Source organism: Aegilops tauschii, chromosome 3 (genome assembly GCF_002575655.3).
Source record: "Aegilops tauschii subsp. strangulata cultivar AL8/78 chromosome 3, Aet v6.0, whole genome shotgun sequence".
Classification (NCBI taxonomy): Eukaryota; Viridiplantae; Streptophyta; class Magnoliopsida; order Poales; family Poaceae; genus Aegilops; species Aegilops tauschii.
The window spans coordinates 424,765,985-424,780,593 of NC_053037.3; the positions used below are offsets into that span (position 1 = coordinate 424,765,985).

Below are 14,609 nucleotides of genomic sequence, written 5' to 3' on the forward strand. Positions count from 1 at the left end.
TCCGATGCTTTTTGTTTGTGATTGCACATGTTTACAACAATTAAACATATGATTAAGGTGGTATTGATATATGCATGTCAAATGGAGAAGGCCGGACCAGGCGCGGGCATTTGGCGACTCTGGTTGGATAGCTGGCTCCCCCATTCAATATCCGCAGACATGTCTGTCTACGCCTCTACGGACATTTGATGTGTTCGTCTTGGTGATTCGTGTTGGACTTGCCCTAAGGAAGTTGGTTTGCTGAAGACCTTCAGCTTATAGCTTTTGGACCCAGAAGTTGGCAGCTTAAGCTTAACCAAACACAAGAAGTCCAACATCTGTACTGTACTGTACGTGAAGCCCTGCATATACCATATACTCCAGCAAAACTGCAAGTACGTATGATGTAGTAGTAATCATGCTATGTACATATGCCCATCAGAGGGGACAGAGCTGCAGTAGAACTCGGCCAAATATACACTGAATATCTATCAGGATCTTCTTCACATTCATTGACTTTAGAACCACTTGCACTCAAAAGCGCAGGAGGAAGTTGCACATTTTATCAGCGCAATGCTTCCCCAATCTGCAAGGTCGGATACTGCATGTAGCTCCTCTCATTGCAGGTTTTTGTGATTTCTTGCAATATCCGCGATGACTCGGTCTTAATTACACCTGCCCACTCAGTGCTACTGTAGCTACGCTAGATAGTACCTTGATTCTCTATCTTCTCTGATCCTCATTGGTGGTGGTGAATAAGGAATGTTCTTAGAAAAATCCTGCTACCTGAATGAAAATCAGGTCAATTTGCTAGTCTATTTTCCTTGCAAAAAGAAGAGTTGATAGTCTATTCCAAATAGACAAACTCCACATTCTCAGTGCAGCCTCACCGTTTAGCTATTTGTAGTGCCATCGTCGTCATTTTCATCTCCAGAAGCTTCATAGCGTGGCTGGTCATACTTCTCACGGAGTTGCTTCACAGGAATGAAGTCCCGAGCTGTGTCCTCGCCATAAAATAGGAATTCGGTGTAGGGGTGCTCAAACCTTCCCTATATATTAATAACGGAATAATCAACAATTCACTTTGGCAAAAAAAAGAGGTAAACAGCCGAGCAAACGAGGAACTCAAACTCACTTTCTCTGATTCTTCAGCTTCTGAAAGATTTTCTTCTGCGACTGAAATTACAAAGCGATAAACATATCTCAAAATGGCAATGATAGACAAAAAAAAAGTATGAACGGATTTTTTTTTATGAAATAGCCTGCTATATTGTTTTCTTGTACAGTACTTAAAACATAAAAAGGTATGCTTATTAAAGTTCCACATCTTAGACGTTGTTGATTTGGTTCCACCAGCTTTCTAGATATCGTGGCATTGTCTCCACAATGGTGTACCAGAACAGTCAACACACAGCGATCCACCTTCGCCAAGCGAAGATTATATATAGTAAACAGACTGGAGAAGATCTGCATTCTACATTTTTTCAGGGTAGGTACAAAGGAAAATATAGTTGCTGATTTCTTTTTATTTTCGGTTGTTTTAAACACTGTTGATGAACTGTAGGCTGGCTTCGGATATTAGAACTCAGAAGGTTTCCCCCTTCATTCTTGACAAAAAGGGTGCAAGGAGTTAGGAGACATAGTGAAATACTGATCTATTTTGATGCATATTTTGGGAAGTTTTATGAATAATAGCATAGCAGAAACAAAATTTTGGAACAAAAAATATTCAGCACACGGTATCTGAAGAGCACAGAAAGGGCATGCATTGTTTCAACTGAAAAAAAGAACAATTTCAAAAGCCCCACATATATATGGATTAGGAAAAGAAGAGAATAGTACCATATGCAACAAGGAGTTCTGGATCAGCATATACATCAACCAGCACCTGAAAATATAGCAATACCACAGCATCATAATGTGTACGATTTTTTTTGGAACCAGTTAAAACAAAGATTTGGAACCCTGTAGATTAAATTGCACACATATCAGCATGCAAAACCATGCTGAAGTTAAAGCAGAGTCCAACGAAGATGCCAATCCAGATTCCAGAGAGAAACAGTGTTTACACTAACAAATTTTCCTTATGAAGGGGATGGTTAACTAGTTCAGGGTTAAAAAAAAGGACAATTGTGAATATCATCACCTCAGGAAGTGAGCCTAGCTCACCTGGGTAGGGGAGGATGTACAATCCCACCACCTGGTTTATGTCCTTGTGGACACGGATTTGGGTTCCTACTTATTATATTGTCAGGGGGCTCCCCTATTTTCCATCACCTCAAATCCATAATTCAAAGCCTTTATGTGCTATATTGCAAGGAGGAAAGTAAGAAGAAGGATAGATAGATATTGCTATGATGAGCTAGCTTAGATGGTAACTAAGTTATAATAAATGAAAGTTCCCATCACAACCTTGCAAAAGATTCTCAGCAATTTCAGGACTTGTGTGCAAGGTGTACAATCGTGGATTTAAAATCAGGACTATGGGCCAACTGGCCACAGAAGGATAAGTCAAGTACAAGATGTACCATGTCACTAAGTTAGCCGTTGCCAGAATCATGTATCAATGGTTGTCATTGCGCTAATATTACGTCCATGTAACACAATCTAAGCTCTAAACTTGACAAAATTAGCACTAAAATATATCTTGCAGATGCTACAAGAAAAAAGAACTGAGATTTGCTTGGAACTGTGGATACTGAGGAACAACTTAAACTGGAAGCAACATTTACTTGATAAAAAGGTTGATTTGGTCCTTTAGATAACTTCTCCACATTTGCCGTCTCCATCCATGACTTGGATTCACAGCACACAGGATCCATGCCACATATCACAGCTCTATATCCTTCAGCAGGAGAAATCAAAAGACAAAGTGTCTCACATGAATGAATCGTGAGTGCTGAACTACAAAAATTAAGCCTAATGACAAACAAATGAATAAAGATAAAAAAATATCTCAAATCTTTCAAACCATATACTACTACAGTATAATTACCTAAATATAGGTCACACCTACATATCAGCTAGAGATACATATGATTACTTTCAGTGGTTCAGTTCAGTCTCCGACTGTAGGAACGCAAACTTGAACAACTTAACAATCGACAAACTATTGTTGACAAAAAAAGATAGTGACCAACACTGATATGTTTACTTAGAAATACTCCCTCCGTTCCAAAATAGATGACCCAACTTTGTACTAACTTTAGTACAAAGTTGGGTCATCTATTTTGGAACGGAGGGAGTAACAATCAATGGAATTATTAGCAGTCCTTTAGCATGCCAGAGCTTTTAACAATAACAGATGGTGCAAAATTACTCACCATGTACTTTGTGGCGTACTTTCTGCCCTAGTCGAAACTCATATTTCACACTTTGGTAGGCCAGGGCTTTAGCAGAAAGTGCCAGAGAATCACCCTACATGACATTTGAAGTAAAGCTATTTAACATAATCATGACATGACTGGTGCACCTAAGTTTTGGCATACCTCAAGCTTAGAGATTGTGTCACGCAGCTCAGCTGCCAAAGCATAGTTCTCGCTCTCAATAGCATTCTGCAAATCTGCACTGCAACAAAAGGATAAAGGTGAGCTCTCTGCCAAATGAACCAACTTTGGAGTGTTCCACAACAAATTTTCCCTTACGAGATTAGCCTATATGTTAATTAAGAAAATGGAGCACCAGAGCATAATCATTATATTGGGAAAATGTACATGTTATAGTATTTTAAATCTTCTCCTTACGGGTACCAAGGAAATATCAACATACCGCGCGCGTAGGAGATTTAAAGATTTATCCTGAGCTTCATTCTTCGATGAACCTCTTTTAGCTTCACGCTGCCTAGTTACCTCTGTTTCGATCTACAAAATAAGAGATAAGACTTTCTTCACAGAGAAATTATCCTCAAAATTCACTTATCTTAGAAGTGAACGCCATTAAGGTACCTCAGCAAGCTTTTCCCTTAATTGCTTTGCCGCATCAAACTGCTCTATATTCAATGCATACTGGCAAGAACCAAGCAGAGTTCAATAGTGAGGTTCGATTTGCATAAATAATTATCAAACATTTGGATGTATCAGTTGTCAGTGGAAACAACAGTGAAACGATGTTAGATTCAACTAGTAAACTGTAATCTAGACAATTGACTGGTAAAAAATTACAGTATGACAGATATTAGTAATTGCGGTGAGGTGGTGGCAAAGAAGCAAACACTCACCTGTATCCGAGTCTGTACATCCAGCTGAAAGTAGAAGATCAAGATGTCTTCGTTAGCAGACTCACTGCGCTCCAGCCTCGCGGCCGCATTATTGTTACTGTTACTGTTACGAGCATCTCCTCCAAAGAACCATCTGGCATTGGTCCTTACTGTGGTGTTTATTTTTCCACGGTTGGTCCCCATGTGCAGCTTTTCCGCACACCAGCGCCACGCGTATGCCCCACGGCTTGCAGGATTTATTTTGTAACAGAACCTCAGATCATTCCTAGCAACACAGGCTGATCTGCAGTTTGTTCCGTGGGGCGCGGCGACCGAATCGCACACAGATATGCCTTGCATTGTATATACGCAATGTGATAGGTCCAAAACATGCACGGGTCGATCGCCACAGCTGGAGCGGCACAATACCCACACCTACATACAGTCGTAAGCAGCTAGTTAATGGGACATACAACTGCACCAGAGCACACAAACAAACAATGACATGCTCTAATAAGATGAACTGAAGCAACTTTGCCTGAAACTCGTTATAATTCTGCTAAATAGGTTGAAACCACAAAATACACCTGAATTAACAAAGGCGTATTCCTATTTAAAAGCAGTGCTAGAAATCCTACTTAAAAAAAATTGCGGGGCATGTTCTTCTAATCCCTAAATGTTGGTCAATCTGTTTTTGAGTTGCAGAACTGGCGTTCAAGTATCGAGACGAGAGGGGGACGATGCTACAGGGTGCGGCGGCGGCGGGGCACGGAAAAATCAAGGCGGGGCGGGGAGGGAGCAGAGCTCGGTTACCGGAGGCGGCGGCCTTGGGCTTGGGGGAGAGGAGGAAAGCACGGTGCGGCGCCGGTACACGCAGCGAGGGACCGCTGGAGCGGGCGCAGGGAACGCGTGGGCGCTGCGCGGCGCCAGGGTACGGAACGGGGTTGCGTTGGTGTTGCGCTCTGTCGCTGCTGCTATGCCTACGGTAGTGGTTGATGTTTGGTGGATAGGGCGCCCCAGCTCCCAACTCGCCTCGCCCTGGACCAGTCGTTCGTTCTTTAGCCCGAGCGTTTGCTGCCTGCATTAAGATTTTCGTGGAATTCGAGTTAAATTTCTGCCGGGAAATGTAGAAATGAAAAGGTACTGCATCGCACCATATGGTTGCTTTATTTTTATTTATTTATTTGCGAGGCACCCTATGGTTGCCTTGCCTTCGATTTGATTATCAAACTATCAAAAATAGGTTACACGATTTGCAAATGATTTCCTCAACGTTTAACTCATTATTTCAGTTCAGTAACAATCCCTCTGTAAACAAATATAAGACGTTTTAGATAACTTATTTGTTTACAGAGGGGTATTATTTATATAAACCTATTGGTTTATGGTCCTGATTACAGAAAATCCACCTCACTCCAGCTGACAAACAACTGCATTTTTCTCGTAAAAGTAATAAATGGCTACTGTAAATCACAAAGGAATGTTCCGTGTTCTCGGACATATGGAGGTATTACCATTGGTCACAACACTAGCGTGCCATTCAGCAAAAAAAGTGATCGCAGTAGGAATAAACCTCTAAATTATCATCTGGCGAACATCAAAGCTCATCAGCGAACCCTACGCGACATAAAAATTTGCGTTGCTTCTCTTCTGTGGCAAGAACTCTATTTGGCAGCGCGTATAACAGTCCCAAGCCAATCGTCCGAGCTTGTGTTCACATCCCCCTTCAAGGCTCTCAGGGAGTGCTCAGTGTCAACCTGCATCACAAAACAACTTTTTAACAAAAACTGTACTGTCGCATTATGAATTTAGTTATCGTTTTAGTCACGTTTTACGGTATGAGCAGAGGAAATATTCACACCTTTGTGATGTACACATCAACTCCAAGCCTAGCTATCGCGGCAGCTTCCAGTATTTTGGTCTCCATTCCTCCAGTGGTGTCGTGTGCGGCTACTGATATCTCCACTGCAGTGAATCGCTGGATATCTTAGGCTTATACAAGCGATACTAGTTTACAAGCAGTACATCTGGATCATGAAATTAGTCTGTTCTCAGTCCAATAAACCATAATTTTGATGACAGCGACTCATGTTACAGATAATTGCTCCTCAAAGCATTTCCCCCCCTTCAAACGATACATAAGAACAAAGAATGCATTTGGTGATAATAAGGTTGTCACTTGGGAAATCATCACTGACTACTTGAATCAAGCATTTTTTTGTTTTACAATTATCAACTTGAAATTGCTATGTTCAACCTCTGCAGGCTGTAGCGGCATGCCTTCATCAGTATATACTACACAACTATGCAGACATCAACCACTCAACCATCATGGTACACATGGAAGGGAGACATGATGATACCTTCTTTTCTGTTGCCTTGTAATGCAGGTTTTACAATCGACCAGCCTCCGTTGTCATCTACCTCTGTTAAGCAGCACATGTCAGTAAACTGGAATTGCATGTTTTTTCCTGCATTTCCCTACAATAATTGATGTATATCAACCAAGAAGATTACACATGCAGACAAAGTTGATCTACAACGGGTGGATACTAACCTATCTCTTTGAGAAGTACTGCATTTGGGTCAGTTGGAGGACGGTCATATACTCCATGAACATCTGTCTAAATATCAATTGTCAGAGTAAAGAAAAACTTGGCAAAACAATGAAACATATGAAGCATGGTGCATACAAATGAAATAAGATGAAGCCCATCTTATAACAACAAAATTGAATTATAAGAAAGACAGTACAGCTAAGTCAGCAAGTTGCCATACTGTTACAATAAATGATCAAGTCATGGTAAGGAGACAAGGTAACAGTACCAGAAACACGACATATTTTGGAGTCAAAAGCTGTGCAAGGTGGCGTATAATGACATCCCCACTCAATATGGTGCAGTCCTGGTCATTTAATCCTAACATCAGTCTCAGTACAAGTGAATAAATAGTGTGTCCCAACCTGTATGTGAATCTAAACAAGAATGTGGGCATAATCCAATTTAAAACTCACCAGCGATTCATCAAGAACAGCATCTCCGTGCAAAACCTGCGAGGAAACAGACCATTATTCTACACAGAAAACCATAGCTGCAAGTTTGTATTCTTCTTCATATGTAGATGAAAAAAGAACACGTGGAAGTTAGGCGATGCTTCCCTTATTCTTATAACATTACTGAAAAACTGTCCGAGCTATTTCAAATGTCAGAACTGATCTATTACTTAACAATACACCCAGAGCTATGTTGGGAACATATATGTATTGCGAATCATTGCAGCTTACCAAAAGCATTAGTGAAAGATCCATGTAAACAATGCTCATTAAACACAAGTCTAAAGAGTATGCTACTAATATCCAGAAACAACATTTTTGCCGCATATGATTCACATAATTGCCGTACTTGGGCTGCAAACTTAGATCAAAGAAAATTTCTACAGAAATAATTACTAAAGAACCTAAGGTGCAATAGCTTACAGGGACAAAACCAGCATGGAGTGACTCAATGATTTGAGAAGCATTGGCTGATGCAAGCTGCAAATGCACATATGTCAACATCTTTGTTTACACGATTAGACATATATCCACAAAAACTGTGTATTGTCAGGTGTCTATCCAAAGATGCAAGAATCCTCTAGTTTGCTCACATCTCTTCGCTGAGTAGACCATCCACAAGCAAATGGTGACATCCCAACAGACGGTATTCCTTCTGCAGAAGCACTTCCACAAGTCATTTATTTACCACTGATTCACACTTAAAAATTAATAGTTTTTATAAAACATATATCACAAAATTGATATATAAGCTGGTCAGGTCATTGAAAATACATAGTAGATATATGAATTGTTATTGCTATATGAACATGCATCCTTGCAATTTAAGTAAAAACTTCAGATCACGACATAATTCATCCAGACAAAGGAACACATGCAGATCCTGTGGAAAAACAATAATAAACATAATCATGAACTTTCAATACCTATTCAAGACGACACTAATGACAACACACTAGTTGATTAGTTCACCATAATGACAGATTACCATGATAAGCATGTAGCTGAATTATTAGCATAAAATGCACTAGTCTTCATTTCTATGTAGTGTACCTCTTGCCAAGGCTCTAACAATTTCCTGGTTGAGAGAAGTCACCTATGTTGCAACATATATATTATTAGAACACTGTTTAAGCATTGCATCAAAGAAGCATGGCATACATCGACAAGATCCTGAAAAAAAATATGGAACTGGAAGTTACGATATCCACATGATAGTGAAATTTTAGAAGTGCACCGTACTGAAATTCTTGTAGCCACAAAGCCAGCCTTCACCAGTGTTGAATGCAACCCTCCTTTATGTACTCCAGATCTACTTGCTTGGAAGTGGCCAAAAGAACCTGAAGTAGTAAATTCAGATAGAGGACTATTACAATCTTGATATCATGACACTAATTTTACAAACTCAAACTCTAGCAGCCCAATTATAGTTACAGGGATTACGGGTACCGTATAACATTGGAACTGACCAAATTCCCTGGTTCTTCAGCACTATCCTACAGGCAGACCCTAGAGACTATCAATCAGACCCATTGCATGCTAAATATCTTCCAAGCAGGTTATTTGCACTAATAATGTAAGCATGGCTCGCTCACTGAGAGGCATTTCAAGGTCACTTGGTAGTTAGCGTCAATTCTGACAGCACATAGCATCCCAAATTATGTTCATCAGTTCGTCTGGATTCTACACCCAAATCAGAAATCACCTAGTTCAGCTCATCAGCAAGCGTAAGACAGAGAGCCAGTGCCCAGAGGCAACACAGATTCCGAGCTATATATACCTGCGCCGTGGACGACGACGAAGTTGCTGTCGAGCCCCAGCCCCGCCATACCCGCGAACCCCTCCGCGTCCACGACCGGGTCGGCCGGATCGCCGGGCCTCCTGCTCCAGTCCATCCCCCTAACCTTCTCCGGGGCGGTGCCGTCGGACTCGGACATGGCCTGCCGCAGCTGCGCGCACGCCGACCGCAGGCTCTCCTCGTCGATGCTCTCCAGCTTCCCCTTGTTCGTGATGGCCGCTCCGCCTGCGCCAGCACAGAGTTCGTCGAATCAGCCCCGGCTGGAGAGGCGCACGCCGGTACAGAGGCACACAAGGAAACATACGGCTGGAGAGAGCACCTAGCTTAACGATGCAGCGGACGGGGCGGGGCGCGGCGGGGCTCCGCTGCTTCCGTGCCGCCTCCGCCATGGGAGCTCCTCCCCTCGTCCTCGCGCAGTCTCCGTCTCTCCGATGACCGCTGGCCGAAAAAGCGGAGGGCTCGGGAATCTGAGCACCACTTGAGTTCAGTTCAGCGTGACCATGGTCGGATCTACAGTGTGGACGCTACAGATTTTTAGACCGGCCAGGCCATAGGAAATTACAGATGGGCCTGAGAAAGAAAGGCCCAACAAAGTCGTCCCGGCCCGTCTCAGCCCAACAAACACTGGGACAGGCAGACGCACCGAGCCCCTGCTCGTCCCCGACCTCGGCGGCTCGGCTCCCGATCTCGCTGCCTCGCCGGACGCCGTCGGACGTCGCTGTCTGCCTCCTCATCGCTAGACGTCCAGGAGCCGCCCGCAGCGCTCGGCGCCACTGCGCTTCCTTGGTGCCCCTGCAAGCAGGCACCGGCCGCCCAGTCCGCTCTCCGCCGACTCCGGCAGCAAGCCTTGAGTCCGATTTGAGGACTTGAGGTAAGTTGTCGACTGTGGCACTGCCCTTTCCCAATTCCTGATTCAGGGTTTGCTCTTTGCTGTCTATTGCATCAATCAGGTGGTAGAGTCAAGTCTATTGCGTTAGCTAAACAACCGGACTTGCTATCCAGTACATGTACACACAGTCCTGTGAGCACATACACATAATTTTGCTATCCAGTACTTGAACACCCGATCAATGACAAGATTTGTTTGATTGTTTGCCACTCTTAACAAGTTACTCTAACGACGCCACTCTTAAACAAATTAGCAATGCCACACTGTCTTTTTTGAACTTCTCAAGATATGTATTATGTAAGTAGTATTCTCTTATGCAAAATTGAGAATTTTAATATGTCCGTAAGACCATATTGATCTATTTCTATGTGCTATTGGTAAATTAATTAGAACGTTGCCATGTCATATTTGTTGTCGAAAGAAGATGGACCACCCTGTTTTAAAATCCTAGATCTCTCGCTCCAAGGTCTCTCCAATCAGATGCCGTCGACTGGCTCCTAGACCTAGGTCGCCGGCTCTCCGACACCTCCTCTAAGGCCGCTGTCTGTTCGCCAACGCCTCCCCTCAGATCACAGTCTGCTAGCCCCTCTCTCTAGCATCCCAAGGCGCCGCTCCCTCCCGGCTCACCACGCACTCACCTCGTCCCTTCAGTGTAGATCAGTGATATTTAGCAAATGAACTACGTATTCAGATGTGTATGATTGAAGGTTTGTGTTATATGCTTACTTGCAATACCACATTTGTCTTACGTCTTTCTGTGTTCGCACTTGAAAGCACAGGAGGTGTACAATGAGGCTGTTGAAAGCGGAGGAGTTGTTCCGGAAATTGCTTGAGGGTGGGTCCAAGAAACAGCCTCGGCTTCTCGGGCTCGATGTTGGTAGTAAGTACGTCGGGCTGGCAGTTTCTGATCAGAAAAACAGGATTGCCTTGCCTCTAAGGTATGGGCTTCTAGCAATTGGTGTTGAGGACATGTTTCTTGATGCAAATGTAAGTGGTCATGTATGCTCCTAAGTAATGCACAAGAATGGTTATATTCCATTCCTCTTAATGGCTGAATGGAGTGGAGTATTTACAGTCCATTCACTCAACGTTTGAAATTTTTCTGTAAGTAATAGTACAAACTATCACCCTGTTGGAATTGGACTGTCCAACTGCAAACAAAGCACTTCTAGTAATTCATTGAATTTGTATGTGGGCTTACTCTGTGCACGATTGTGTTAGGACTAGAGCGATGTCTGTATGTTGATGTTGGCATAACTTCATTTTATATGAAATGACTGTAGACCTTCAATTTTGTTAGGGAAAAACTAGTGTTGTGGTTTAGAAAATCCTGTGACACACATTTCTATTTAGGGACCTGTTTCGATCACACAACTTCTTTGCTTTCATATTTATGTGCCCTGTAAGGCTTGTTTGGATAGTAATCATGACTTTCCTGTGTTTGATGTGTTTCACCCAGACCAGAGTGGCTTGACTCAGTGTAGTCATGATTGTCGTTGCCATTATACTCCCAGTTTCTTGGACATGGGATGTCGTCTTAATTCTGCAATAATGTGCTTGGTCTATTGTCGTGAGTACTTTTATCTTGAGAGAAAAAATAATGATAGCCCAGTAGCTTCTCTTTTCTATAATTTGGTGATGAGATAGATGACACGCTTGCATTTCCTTAATAAGGTAAAATTACATATTGGGATTGACAAGTGCATTGATATTCTGCAGTGTCTTGGGTAGGACAAAGACAAACATTAATTTGATGGCAGATGATTTCAAAACACTGGTATGTTGTACTTGTTCACGTTTAAAACTTACTGATAAACACAAGATCAAGTACTCGATAAAAAATATCATTTTGTTCTGTAATTAATGCTTGTTCGCTCCCACCACCATTTTTCAAAAATTATCTTTGATTGAAACTGATTTTGCATTCTGAAAATGCAAATTTTGCTTCAACTTAATGTGGAAAACCGAAAAAGGGAATGTGCTCTTATTGGCATTAAGTCAGGGTTTCAGGTCTATCTGTATTGGCTTCTTTTTACTCAAGTTACCCATTTCATTTACCTTTCTAAGATATTTATGGGTGACATTGATAATTGACCACAAACAAATCAAAACAGCATCATATATATGTGGAATGGGTAGATTTTTGTGTGTATCTAGCTGTACAGAAAAGATGCTCACCTCTGATAGGCTTTTAATCTGTTGATGGGCAAATGACCATTGGTCCCACTTTGCAAAATTCAACTAAAAAATTGCAGGCATGTTATATCGCAATGCTGGTGCTAACTTGGAGTGTCATGGCCTCATGGATGGGTATCGCAACTCTTAACTTAGATTTGTGCATAGAATGGAGCTGATGCAGGCTTGGTCAAAGTTAATTTACAGATGTCCGCTGGGAGCCAGCAAACACTAAAATCGGGTAGTATTGTCAATCTTATGGCGCATCTGGAATAAGAGGAATATGTAGAATCTTCTAGCGAGAAGATATATGCGACATATATTCCAGAAGTTCAAGCGAAAGCCATCACCTGGCAAAGCATGCACTGATAACACGAAGGAAATATTACCCAAATATGTTGGCCTTTTCAATACTGCACCAAATATTTTGCCAATAATATGCAGGAGAACTGCATGTAATTTATTAAGAAGCAATACTGCACCATATTATGCATAGATAACTCATTTAGGCTCCGTTGGGCATCTGGTGGCCTTTCAAGTGTAGCTTTGCTATTATCCTTTTTTCTAGAACCATAACAAAACTATCTTACTAGAGTTAGTAAGGATTCTTATAGATTTCAAATCACAGTGCGGCACAAGACATCAAACACTGGTAGTAGTGTTTGACAAGTTTACAAACTTAGTGATTTCTCATTCATTACTTTTTTCAGTTGTTCCATATGTTATATTTTTTCTGGATTTCTGACCTCTCTTTAATTTTCAATTATGCATATCGAAGATAATGCCATTCTTTTGTTTTGTGAATAGGTTAAAAACTACTCCCTTGCTGGGCTTGTTGTGGGTTATCCATTCAACCTACAGGGTCAATCTTCTCCAGATGTACGATGCCCTTTTGGTAGTATAGTTCACCTCCTGTTTCACTTTATGTTTTCTAATGTTTCTTTTTCTGTAAAACAGGCATCACAAGTAAGCCTTCTTGTAGGAGAGCTTTGTAAAACTGGGAAACTTGATGATTTGAGCTACACATATTGGGATGAAAATTTTACCTCAAAGGTGATAGCCCCTTTTTCTCTGTGTGTCTTCTTATTCAAATAGGATAAGGTGTGGACTGCAGTACTGTTTTGGCCATCGGATACATTGTAGTTTTTAAGACTGCTATTAGGCTGTTTTGTTGGGAAATGACTGTCATGTCTCTTCTACAAGTATTTGGTTGTGAAGTTTTCTGATCGATCTTGCTTTTTGGTTCAAATGATGCTGTTTCTCCAGTGCGTAGAAGCCCTTTTAAATCCTCTGAAACTAAATGATCCAGTTGAGACCAAAACAATGACAGATAAATTTGCTGCAGTTTGCATACTCCAGGTGCGCCCACCAAATCCAGGATGACATCATACTCCAGTCACTCGGTTCATGTTTTCAGTTGTCATAACCATTATAGTAGATCTTTGGGTCGTTCAGTTGAGAACTGCTATTAGACGCATTGAGAATTTTCCTTTGTGGACAGGGTTATTTAGATAACATGAACAGGGCATTGAGATCTGCAGATAAGTGTGAAGAGTAACTTGAGCTCAGCTTCTGGTAAGTGCTTCTTTGTATAGTGTGGCCTCTTTGTTTGTTTCTTTCTTGTTTGTGTGATAACTGACATCTTTGTTGTTTACAATTTGCATAGGTCAATGAACAGTTACCTCTTAAAGGTTCTTCAGCCTTGCAGTCTTTGGTCGAAGCATGGTTCTGAAAGCATTTCCGTTTCCTGTAACATTCAGTTGGTCGAGATGTGAACTTAGCTCCGAGTCGGTGCGTCGTTAGGCCTCTGATCTGATGTAGGTGCAGAGCTGACATATTCCGCTGACAGCACATCACCTGTGCTAATGCAAATGCAGCTCTCGTACTTGTCCGCTGGAGGCAAATTAGTCGCAACTGATGCTAATCTATTGGGAAGATCCTTTCTCCCCTTCTTTCCTTGCAACCTCATCCTGCTTATGAGATTCTCGGCATAAGCTGATGATGATGCCGCATGCTCGGTAATGACCGTCTGATGATGGAGGCGGCACATGCCATTGCATGGCCACCGAAATGCTTGCCTGTTCCCGTCCTCTAATTTCCACAAATTAAGCGCGCAGATGCTCTGTTAGCAGCCCGGGCAATTAACCCCCTTCCTGCGGCCTTCAGTTTGCTTGTCGACCCAAGAACGGTCAGGTGATGGTGCCAGGTGCACCTGGAGTGGAGTGAGCCCCGTTTCTCGGAAATGGCAAACCAGTTTCCATATCCCAGCAACAGTCCAATTCGTCTCGGTACGCTGCTTGTGCTCATGGGCGCGTTCCTGGGGCGTGCCTGCGCTGCGGGCAGGCATATATTCTCGTTTTTGGATTGTCTGATCAAAGGATAGACAAGGAAACGTCGTAAGGAATTTTGCGACAAAATCAAATCCCCTTGAGGCTCTGCCGGTGCCGGATGACATCGTCGTTGCTTGCACACAAGAGATCACAAGTCGGATCCTACCAGGAAAGTTAGGCTCACACGAAGA

At 42.3% G+C, this 14,609-nt stretch overlaps 3 protein-coding genes across 6 annotated transcripts; 1 reads left to right on the forward strand and 2 right to left on the reverse strand.

The window, feature by feature from the left end:
- Window positions 1-323: 323 nt before the first annotated feature.
- On the reverse strand, window positions 324-5,247 carry LOC109753730 (clp protease adapter protein ClpF, chloroplastic). Its single transcript, XM_020312649.4, has 11 exons — window positions 4,988-5,247; window positions 4,196-4,609; window positions 3,924-3,983; window positions 3,748-3,839; window positions 3,468-3,546; window positions 3,303-3,396; window positions 2,712-2,824; window positions 1,822-1,867; window positions 1,115-1,155; window positions 870-1,028; window positions 324-765 (listed from the first exon to the last, which is right to left on the reverse strand). Exons 2-10 carry the CDS (start codon window positions 4,532-4,534, stop codon window positions 873-875), a joined length of 1,020 nt encoding a protein of 339 aa, XP_020168238.1. The 5' UTR covers window positions 4,535-4,609; window positions 4,988-5,247; the 3' UTR covers window positions 324-765; window positions 870-872.
- Window positions 5,248-5,516: 269 nt separating this feature from the next.
- LOC109753727 (isopentenyl phosphate kinase) lies at window positions 5,517-9,544 on the reverse strand. Of its 3 annotated transcripts, none has more exons than XR_012205230.1 (12): window positions 9,344-9,544; window positions 9,007-9,249; window positions 8,469-8,566; window positions 8,280-8,322; window positions 7,820-7,881; window positions 7,650-7,706; window positions 7,188-7,223; window positions 7,001-7,078; window positions 6,732-6,798; window positions 6,538-6,600; window positions 6,036-6,201; window positions 5,517-5,931 (listed from the first exon to the last, which is right to left on the reverse strand). XR_012205230.1 is itself a non-coding variant. In XM_020312647.4 (12 exons), exons 1-12 carry the CDS (start codon window positions 9,411-9,413, stop codon window positions 5,839-5,841), a joined length of 1,014 nt encoding a protein of 337 aa, XP_020168236.1. In that variant the 5' UTR covers window positions 9,414-9,541; the 3' UTR covers window positions 5,517-5,838. The 3 variants fall into 3 exon arrangements, 2 of the variants coding, with proteins under 2 accessions (XP_020168236.1, XP_073366836.1); XM_020312647.4 differs by having other exon boundaries at window positions 6,036-6,139; window positions 9,344-9,541; XM_073510735.1 differs by having other exon boundaries at window positions 6,036-6,139; window positions 9,329-9,523.
- A 96-nt stretch (window positions 9,545-9,640) lies between these two features.
- LOC109753728 (uncharacterized) lies at window positions 9,641-14,051 on the forward strand. 2 transcript variants are annotated; one of them, XM_020312648.3, is made up of 8 exons: window positions 9,641-9,895; window positions 10,693-10,851; window positions 11,633-11,690; window positions 12,896-12,967; window positions 13,046-13,141; window positions 13,355-13,447; window positions 13,590-13,663; window positions 13,755-14,051. In XM_020312648.3, the coding sequence occupies exons 2-7, from the start codon at window positions 10,703-10,705 to the stop codon at window positions 13,644-13,646; spliced, it is 525 nt and encodes a 174-aa protein (XP_020168237.1). In that variant the 5' UTR covers window positions 9,641-9,895; window positions 10,693-10,702; the 3' UTR covers window positions 13,647-13,663; window positions 13,755-14,051. The 2 variants fall into 2 exon arrangements, with proteins under 2 accessions (XP_020168237.1, XP_073366837.1); XM_073510736.1 differs by lacking the exon at window positions 13,755-14,051 and having other exon boundaries at window positions 13,434-13,598.
- Window positions 14,052-14,609: the final 558 nt, after the last annotated feature.

Excerpts from the sequence above, each read along its gene's own strand:
- LOC109753730 (XM_020312649.4), bottom strand. The coding sequence starts at position 4,534 with ATGCAAGGCATATCTGTGTGCGATTCGGTCGCCGCGCCCCACGGAACA. Across the intron at positions 3,397-3,467 it reads ACACAATCTCTAAGCTTGAG|GGTGATTCTCTGGCACTTTC; the intron begins GTATGCCAAAAC and ends AATGTCATGTAG. Across the intron at positions 1,156-1,821 it reads AGAACTCCTTGTTGCATATG|TCGCAGAAGAAAATCTTTCA; the intron begins GTACTATTCTCT and ends TTGTAATTTCAG.
- LOC109753727 (XM_073510735.1), bottom strand. The coding sequence starts at position 9,413 with ATGGCGGAGGCGGCACGGAAGCAGCGGAGCCCCGCCGCGCCCCGCCCC. Across the intron at positions 7,707-7,819 it reads GGTCTACTCAGCGAAGAGAT|CTTGCATCAGCCAATGCTTC; the intron begins GTGAGCAAACTA and ends GTGCATTTGCAG. Across the intron at positions 7,079-7,187 it reads CTGTTCTTGATGAATCGCTG|GACTGCACCATATTGAGTGG; the intron begins GTGAGTTTTAAA and ends TTAAATGACCAG.
- LOC109753728 (XM_020312648.3), top strand. The coding sequence starts at position 10,703 with ATGAGGCTGTTGAAAGCGGAGGAGTTGTTCCGGAAATTGCTTGAGGGT. Across the intron at positions 10,852-11,632 it reads AGGATTGCCTTGCCTCTAAG|TGTCTTGGGTAGGACAAAGA; the intron begins GTATGGGCTTCT and ends GATATTCTGCAG. Across the intron at positions 13,142-13,354 it reads ATGAAAATTTTACCTCAAAG|TGCGTAGAAGCCCTTTTAAA; the intron begins GTGATAGCCCCT and ends CTGTTTCTCCAG.